The 10,120-nt window shown below is 36.0% G+C and overlaps 1 protein-coding gene across 1 annotated transcript; it reads left to right on the forward strand.

Moving 5' to 3' along the window:
• Positions 1-467: 467 nt before the first annotated feature.
• Positions 468-6,101, forward strand: LOC127075677 (peptidyl-prolyl cis-trans isomerase CYP22). The gene is made up of 7 exons (XM_051017134.1): positions 468-887; positions 1,566-1,589; positions 2,356-2,443; positions 4,939-5,031; positions 5,401-5,433; positions 5,535-5,591; positions 5,811-6,101. The coding sequence occupies exons 1-7, from the start codon at positions 724-726 to the stop codon at positions 5,919-5,921; spliced, it is 570 nt and encodes a 189-aa protein (XP_050873091.1). The 5' UTR covers positions 468-723; the 3' UTR covers positions 5,922-6,101.
• Positions 6,102-10,120: the final 4,019 nt, after the last annotated feature.

Consider the following 10,120-nt stretch of genomic DNA (forward strand, 5'->3'; position numbering starts at 1 on the left):
TAACGACATGAATCTTCCTCTTGAATTTAGGATCATAGAGGACACCTCTCTTATAGTTCTAAAATCCAAACTTGATAATTTCTTACGCAATCCAAAAAATCGAATAATGATTAAGATCGAGTATCGTTTACCCTCAATTGATAATAAATGAAAGGTGAAGTTCGACAACTTGAGTTGAAAACAGATGGAGATTTAAAAGTTATGCGGATTACATTTCACAATTACGCAACAAAGGATTCGATCGAGGTGGATGCAAGAGTGAAATTGTGTATATAAGTTTAATTTGTGTTTTTTTATTTATTTTTAAATTGTTTATGATTTTTTGATAATAGAATATATTGCAGATTTCAATGATGTCAATATCAAAAATAACTCTTGGGATGAGTTTATATTCTTGTCTAAAATTGCTTTTGATTCTCTGATAACATGTTATATTAAGGAAGAATCTTAATCATAAAATCTATACTTTTTTTCAACATTTATTTTAGCGTGTTATTTCATGCGTGTACAAATTTTAAAATTCAAAGATATTTTTGGAATTTCGCTATTAATAAATAAAATTCTTTAAACTAAAATATTCCCCTTTTTCCCTATACGAAAATCTAGAGTGGTTCAGAATTCAAATTCAAATTGGTTTAGTGAAGTTCGAACTCGGAAGCATTGCATTGTGCTGTGTTTTGCGTTGCTTGCAAGCGAGGAGTGAGCGATTTCATTTCAATTTCAATGGCAGCTTCATTAGGAGGCAATAGTGTGGAGTGGCACGTTCGTCCTCCAAACCCTAAAAACCCAATCGTCTTCTTCGACGTCACCATCGGTAACATACCTGCCGGTAGAATCAAAATGGAACTCTTCGCTGATATTGTCCCCAAAACCGCCGAAAATTTCAGGTCATCCTCTTTCTCCACCACTTCAATATTCTTATTTATTTTTCGGTTTAGTTAGATTTCAGAAATGTTGCATCTGAATTTATCTGTTGGTGCTGAAAAGACTATTCAAATTGGTAAACCTAGTTTGAAGAGGTTGCTTTAGTTTTGATTAGGTGATGTGTGATGTTTTCTGTTTTACTTTAGAGTTTATGAAACTTAGATTTCAGCTTTCTATTCATTCAGCTTCTTGGCAATGAAATGACCATGAAAACCATGTTTTAAAATGTGAATTTAAATGCAAAACATGATTTGGAGATTGTGTGATTGTATAATTGTATTGATTAACCCAGGGGTTGGTCTAGTGGTTAAAGCTTGGGTCCTTAGAGTGTGCTCCTGGTTCGAACCCCGCTAGGTGCAAACAATTCTTGTGTTCTTTAAACCGGGCCCCCCAAGTGAACAATGAGATCGGTCTCCTGTATTAGTCGGTCGCATGATCGGATAATCAAGATTTAAAAAATAAATAAATAAATAAAAATTTGATGGCTTCTAGTAGGCAATTTGTTTTTACACCTCCTTAAACTACAGTTTGGACTTTTATGTTCCTTGCTAAGTGTTTGTTATTACACTTTGAGAATATCTTTATTTGAGAAATTCTTGACTTTAATTCTTACTAACGGGTCTATTTTTTTGATTTTGCAGGCAGTTCTGCACGGGGGAGTACAGGTAATATAACAATCTTTTCCAGAGTAGCCAACAATGCATTGTGGTTTTTCTTCGCCTCTTTTTATTTTGTTTTTCATTTGGATTCATTATAGGTTTTGATCTATCACTTTGCTTTTACTTTTGATACCAAAGAGTAATAAGGTGGTTTTGGGAGAGGGACATAGGGGTTGGAGAGATAAAGAGGTCATGAGTTCAATTTTATCTTTAACATTTTAATAACTAACATTCATCATTCAAAAATGAAAGTTGATACCCACCACACCATTATGATATCTTTACTGTAATAATCGGTAATGCTTATTTGCCACATAATCTTAATATTTGCTTAGAAATATATTCCTTCCATTTTCTGCCTTCAAACTCTGAAGCTAAATGAGGATCATTCCTATGGAATCTGGTGATGCTTTCTGTGCTATTGGCATTTGTTTTTCATGATTTTCATGAATGTAAGTTATTGGTGGCATCATGATAAAGGGTTGAGCTGAGCCCATCAATTGTGAAAGTGAACATTGTTCTTGCTTTTCTTTTCTGTATGGGGGCCAGAATATTCATTATTTTGTTAAGTGTAAGGACTAAAAAATGACAACGAGGAAAGACTTATTGAAAAAGTCTTACTTTTATGGACCAAAAATATATTTAACTTCTCTCATCCTAATAAATGAATTGACCGTGACTTATTTTCCTATATAACGCTAATTTGCAAAATGTCTACCAGCATATTTGACTGTATGGAATGTCAGGTTTTATGATATGATTTTATTGGCAGGAAAGCAGGACTTCCTATTGGTTACAAGGGTTGTCAATTTCATAGAGTGATTAAGGATTTTATGATTCAGGCTGGTGATTATGTAAAGGTACTTTTCTGGTCAATGTTATCTCTGACTTGGTCTGTTTTAACATATTAGTGCAGGGGTGTTTAGGTTTGTAGTTTATATTCATTATTTATAATATAAGCTTATTGCTCATATGGTCTTACTCTTTCTGCATTGCTTATGTAGTGATAGACCCAATGCTTTATTTATGTGTACATTAAATCTGATTTTTAAGAATTATACGGCAGTAGCAGCTTCATACAAATATTTTAACAGCAGAATATCAATCATAGTAATGGCAAAGTGTCAGTATAAGAGGACAGAGTCAATTTGCATTATAAACATACCATAACTAATCTTTCCAACTGAAAAGTCTTTAGAAAAATATATACTTATTGATGATCACGATATAGTGATTGTGTGAAACATGGTTAAGGAAAGTGTGTTCTATCTCACGTGTAGGGGTTCAGTCTAAAATGTTGTTTCTTCAAAGGCTAATTGACAAATACCGTAATAGATTTGCAGGATCCTTATGTTATTTGGTCAATCAGATTGAGAAAAACTGTATACTTTTAATTAACATAACTGATAAATTTAAGCAATGCAAGAGAAGTTCAATGATGGAAGTACCTTGGGCTGAGGTTTCACTTGCATCCAATTCTGATTCCCTAATTCTTTATACTGTATAGAGAATTTGGGAATCAAACAGTCTGAAAAACTCAAAAGGAACACCATTTGTCTTTGCTAGTTCTATTAGTAATCAATGCCAATGGTCATGAATATTCTCTAGTTGTCTAATTCCTAATCAAATAAATATCCTACTTGATTAAAAAAGAATGAGGAATGCATAAATTATATTGAAATATAGAATGTCATCATTCAAAATACAATATCCGTTGTAACCCTAGCTATGAGATTTAGTTATCCATATGTGAAGAAACCAAAATCCCAAACTAAAACTTCGGTGCAAAGCGTTAGGTATGGCGGAATTTTGGTGCAAAGCGTTAGGTATGGCGGAATTTTGGTTCTCCGCCATGGACAACACTGGTTGATATCTTCATCACGTCTTTTCAAAATCCTACAAAAAAATAATATAGCAGTGAAAGAACATACTCAAAATAATCAAAATGGTCTTCTCATAGTTAATAAAATTATTGCAGTGCAATGGGAATCTAACTCATAATCATTGATTAAATAGTTATAATGACCAATAAAAGCTTTTCTGAATGATATGTTAAAACATACACCCTCAGTTCCTTTTTAATTGCTGCTATTGTTTCTATTTATTTGTCGTTTTTAAAGTTCAATTCAAAATTAACTATTTATTGCAAAGACAAAGAGAAATAAGTCGGATGAGATGATAAATAGTTAAAGATGTTTCATGAAGAAGACAAATTGTTCCATCAAAATTAAAATTCAAAAGGAACTAATTTATTGGTTTTCTTAGTATGCGTAAGTAATTTTAAAACGACAACTAAAATGGAACAGAGGTGATATCACTTCACGATTGGATGTTGCTTAGCATTGCATATATCTTGTCAACTCACATTATAACGACATGGATGTTCTATCATGTCATTGTTTTTGAAAATTAGTATAAAAATCCAACAAGAAATGAGCTATCAATTTAAATGCACATATAGTTTTCATATAACCTAAAATGTCTAACTTGCTTTATATACGTTTTACACTTCAACTTTTTCTTTATTAACTCTAAGCCTTTAATTGTCAACTCAGTTTTTTTTATATCACAATTGGCTAGCCCCATTTTTCATCATCCGATACTTTCTCAGTATGTTGCAAATGGATTTTCTATTCCCGTTATGTTTTTTTAAATGGTGGATTCTATCTTCAAATCCTTCATTTTATCTCCCAGAGACGATTTAATAGCGCGAGTGCCATATTTTGTGAATGGACCTTAACCTGTTGGGATAGACACACGTGTGAGTTTTACTTTGGCTGGCTTGAGACACCAAACTCCCTTTGAAACCAGAAGCTCTTTCTCAACAATCTGGCTTTTAGAAGTGGTTTCTCCTGCATTAAATATGCTTCCCCATCATTTTTGTTGCTTGGGTTGTTTGGTATTCATCTTTCTTTATCCCACAGTATGTACCTTCTCTGTTGTGGACCTTGGTAGTGTATCTCAAAGTTGTCTCTTGCCAGATCATATTATCAATTCCTTAGATGAAGCACTTTCTATTTGATTTTACGGTGATGTTGACAGCGGGCCACTGATGCTCCCTTTTACCATAATATGTTTAAGGGGCCTGCCAATTTTCTCTCTAAATAACTACAGAAATTATGTTGCTTTCTTAGTGGAAATAATATCACAAGAAATTAGAGTTTAGTCTGAAGCAGGACTTGATGCCGAGTTTTAAATTCAATTGTTTTTGTATTGTAAACTGCAATGTTTGCAACCGCTGTTCATATGGATGCAATGTATCTACTCTGAATCCTGCTCTGCCTTTCATCTATAATTCGTACACTGCTTATATATATATTTTTGAAACTCTTACGAGTATATTTCTCCTTGGCAGGGTGATGGTAGTGGATGTGCTTCCATCTATGGTCTCAAGTTTGATGACGAGAATTTCATCGCCAAACACACTGGACCTGGCCTTCTATCAATGGTATGTATTTCTTGTAAAAAAAGTCTTGTAAAAATAATTGTTCAAAATGAACCTGGCTACATGTTTCGACTCTAAGTCACATAAGGATACAATTATTAATTATTGTTAAAATTGCGCAGTGGTTATGAATTTCTGAATTAGCTCCTTAATTTAAGGACTAATTGACCGTACATGTATATGCAAATTGACAAGTTATTTACTAGCATGTTAACTTACAACAATCTTACACCTGAAACGCTTTGAAATGATATTATTTATATCTTACTAAAAATCAATTCTGCCATCAATTAATTCAACTAGTATGGCATAATTATGGTTTTTCTTACTCCAATATAAAGAAAGCTGAAGTCCCAATTGTCTAATCTGCAGGCAAATAGCGGACCAAATACCAATGGTTGCCAGGTAAATTTCAAATGATCATTCATTTCCTGTTCTGTTAACTCTGGTAACTTGTAATTGATAAAATTCTATTTCTACTGATGAATCTTCTCTCCTGCTTGCAGTTCTTTTTAACTTGTGCAAAATGCGACTGGCTTGACAACAAGCATGTTGTTTTTGGGGTATGTTCCGACATCCTTAATCTCATGTAGTATTTTTCATGATGATCTTAGGGTAATTAATGTCTATGAAGGCTGAACAAACCAAACCACTATCAAATTTAAGCTAGGCACGTAAAAATGTTGCTCCTTCCGTCACACAATGAGTGATACATTTGCTAGCATCTTTCTTGTCCTAAATTGTTGATGTGTTGTTTATTTACCTGACTTTCCTTTATGCAGAGAGTGCTTGGAGATGGTCTTTTGGTAGTGAGGAAGATTGAGAATGTTGCAACTGGACCCAATAACCGGCCAAAATTAGCCTGTGTCATTGCTGAATGTGGTGAAATGTAAATTTTAATGTAATTTTGGTAACAACTATAGTTCTCTGAATTGGTTGAATCCCATAGATTGGCTTTCTATACAAGGATCTTTGGTCTCTAAGACTGATAATTAATTTTGTAACGAATTGGTTGAATAGCACCCGCTAATTTACAATCTTGCTTGGGAATAGTAGAAGGAACTTTACTATTATCGTCTTTATATTGTAGAATAAGTTAAGTGCTTCAATTCTGTGAGATTCAGGAAGAGTGTGAAGGGAGTGACATGGCTAGACAGTTTATTGGTGCCTGTCATACGGTGAACTGACTTTGTGTGTTTTTGCTTTGGAAATGTGAAGGGAGTGACATGGCTAGACAGTTTATTGGTGCCTGTCATACGGTGAACTGACTTTGTGTGTTTTTGCTTTGGAAAGCAAATGTCGCGGATAGCAAGAGTCGCCATCGATTTTTCTTTTATCCAATAAGGAAAGGCGGAAAAGAACAGGAAAAACCTTGATCAGATTTTGGATTCGGGAGGTACATTATACAAAGGGAAGGTGTTAGCACCCTTTGTATTCATGGTTATCCATGGGCTCTTAATTGCTTAATCACTTATGTTTTTCTTGTCTGAAAAAAAAGTGTTTGAGAACTGTTTAGAAAATGTTTTGAAAAGAGAGTTTAACTTTGTAAATGATTCATGTACGAATGTATACAAAGTATTTATCTCGTTTAATTTTGAAAGCTGTTTAGAAAAATATAACTTGGCAATGATTCTCGTACGAATGTAAACCAAGTGGTGATTTTCTAATAGATATTTCGCAAAGTGTGAGGTGTGAAAAGTGTTTTAAGTTGTGAGTCAGCATTTAAGAGTTATACCTACCCAAGGTCTTTATGGGCATTTCCTATCCTTATGAGGGTAAAACTGTTCTTACTATTGAGAAGTAAGTAGTCTTATCCTTTGGATGTAAAGGGACATCGTGGGGTCGTCGATTGGTCATTGAAGGCAACTGAAATTCTAGTTATCAGACTTTGGATGTCACACAGGTTGTTATGACCTCCAATTCTGCACAGACAGGGATTATGCAGAACTTAATTATAAGTGCAGTAAATAACACAAGTAATTGTTCACCCAGTTCAGTCCAACATGACCTACATCTGGGGGCTACCAAGCCAGGGAGGAAATCCACTATTAGTAGTATCAATTCAAAGCTAAACTCACCCGTTTACAACTTATCACTTAATCCCTACCCAATGCAATTTCAATCTTAATCTAAGATCAGAGTTCCTACTCACTCCCCCTCAATCACCTCAGTGATATTAAAAACACTTTGAAGTCACACTTCAAAAACAACTCTTGGTTATGCTTCACAGCTTAAATCAAGATACACAGCACTCACGCTTAAAAGCTTTGAGTGACACAACACTTACAACTCAATGAACACCCTATGCCAAAGCAATCATCTATTTGATAATAACTTGGCTTACAAGATACGTCTAATTCTAGACTCACAAAAATACAGCAGTGAAGTAAGATGGACACACTAAATCTTCACGCCTCAAAATCCCTGAAACTGAATGGAGGAATGCCTTCCTTTTTATATTGCAGCACCTGGGCTTTTGCACCTGTATTTTCCTGAATTTTAGGTCACATACGTTCCCTTAAATTCAATATTTAGGTTGCTAACAAATAGGCTATTTGTTAGGTTCATTGAATGTAGCTTGGTTGTTGATTTCCTGAATTTTCTCTAAGCTGTTGACTTCCTAAAGAATAGCCTGAGAAAGCTGTAACAGAAAACTGAACAACCTACAATTTAGCATATGCTGTCAGGCATGAATGTCACGACATTCAGCTTGACATCAAGGTCCATATGCTGAGTCTGTTTTCCCAGAAAACAGACTGTACAAATCTGCTGACCTGTACATGATCAATATGACCATACTACAGTACCAGATTACATTAGTAAATGTCAAAGTGTCCAACTTAACATTTACACAGTTGGCCTTAGGTTAGTTCTGTAATTCTCTTGAAGAACAAACTAACTAATATGCTGAAGTATAGCAGAACACCACTCTGCCCAATCTTCAGTAGCTGCTGTCAATGATGAATGTCACAACATCCAGTTTGACATTCAATCAGTAGGCCTTATGCCAGGTCTGGTTCTTCCTTGATAACCAGACTGCAAGTGAATACTAAGTTCTAACAGAGCTTCTGTTCCTCAGTATCTGTTGACAGGTATGAATGTCACAGCATTCAATAATCCTGTGTTAGCTAGTCCTGCAGTAACTACAATGTAGTTACATATACATGTCATGACATCAGTCAAGACATTTGTGTTTTACCATACAATGCAGCCAATTAAACACCTACAAACTCCCCCTTTGGCAAATTTTTGGCTAAAACACTTTGATCCCCATAACAGAGTTCATGGCAGCGGAATAAAACTAGCTAATACACTCAGAGTGGCAGCACACTCACACACATGGAAGTTAAATAAAAACTTCACATAGCAGCACACATATATTCGAAGTTGCACCTAAACTTCAACATCAGCTGCAAGGGGGGGGAATCTTCAGATCTGTCATGAGAGTCTGTTGTAGAGACCCACTCTGTTTGTCAGGGGTATTGGTGGTTATTACTCCCCCTTTTTGTCACAAATGTTGCCAAAGCCAACAACATAGTCAGAGCACAATGACAGAGTTCCAGACTTGGTTTTACTTCACAGTTTCAACCAAGTTCACATCCACTTGATCTTGCTTCACAGCTTCGATCAAGTGATCACCCACTTTTGCTTTACAGTAGGTACCACCATATCAGATGCCATGATGTTGTTTCTGACATCCAGAACCACTCCTGCATGAACAGCATCCTTGAACTCTTGCAGGTACAGAGGCCTTCTCTCTGTAGGGTGTCCCCTTACCCTCTTGTATTCACCCTTGTTGCGCGCAGCATAGCTATGATATGTTGACCAATCATAGTCTTGTACAAATAGTTTAATAGGCAGAGCTATTAAACAATTTATCCCAAACATCAGTGGTTGCTATAATGTCTCAGAAAGACATATTCCCAGTTTGCTCCTTAAGTTTTCAAACTGAGTAGCATCCAGAGCCTTTGTAAATATGTCAGCCAGTTGAAGATCCGTGGCTACATGTTCCAAAGTGATCACCTTGTCTTCTACCAGATCTCTGATGAAGTGGTGCCTAATGTCAATATGTTTGGTCCTGCTGTGTTGGATGGGATTCTTGGAGATGTTGATGGCACTGAGATTATCACAGAACAATGTCATGACATTTTGAGTGACATTGTACTCAGTGAGCATTTGTTTCATCCAAACCAGTTGGGAGCAACTGCTTCCAGCCGCTATGTATTCAGCCTCTGCAGTGGACAAAGAGACACAGTTCTGCTTCTTGCTGAACCACGATATGAGGTTTTCTCCTAAGAAGAAACATCCACCTGATGTGCTTTTTCTGTCGTCAGCACTTCCAGCCCAATCAGCATCACAGTACCCAGATAGGACAGGCTCAGACCCATGTGAGTACAGTATCCCATAGTCACATGTCCCATTGATGTACTTGAGGATCCTTTTGACTTGATTCAAGTGACTCACCTTGGGCTCTGCTTGATATCTGGCACACACTCCAACTGCATAGGAAATGTCAGGTCTACTTGCAGTTAGATACAGCAGACTACCTATCATGCTTCTGTACAGGCATTGATCAACACTGGGTCCTCCATCATCCTTGGTTAACTTCAGATGAGTAGGAGCTGGAGTCCTTTTGTGCCTGGCATGATCCATACCAAACTTCTTAACTATGTTCTTGGCATACTTGCTTTGGGAGAGAAACATGGAGTCCTCCATTTGGTTTACTTGCATTCCAAGGAAATAGGTCAGTTCTCCCACTAGACTCATTTCAAACTCAGATTGCATCTGGTGAACAAATTTTTTAACCATTTGTTCTGACATTCCACCAAAGACTATATCATCCACATAGATTTGAGCTATCATGATTTTGCCTTCCTCATCCTTCACAAACAAGGTTTTATCTATGCCACCCTTTCTGTATCCATTTGTGGTCAGAAATTCGGTTAACCTTTCATACCAAGCTCTGGGTGCTTGCTTCAACCCATACAAGGCTTTCTTCAGCTTGTATACATGCTCAGGTTGGTTAGGATCACTAAACCCTTTGGGTTGTTCCACATAGACTTCTTCATTCAGGTAGCCATTCAAGAATGCA

Source organism: Lathyrus oleraceus, chromosome 4 (assembly GCF_024323335.1).
Source record: "Lathyrus oleraceus cultivar Zhongwan6 chromosome 4, CAAS_Psat_ZW6_1.0, whole genome shotgun sequence".
NCBI lineage: Eukaryota > Viridiplantae > Streptophyta > Magnoliopsida > Fabales > Fabaceae > Lathyrus > Lathyrus oleraceus.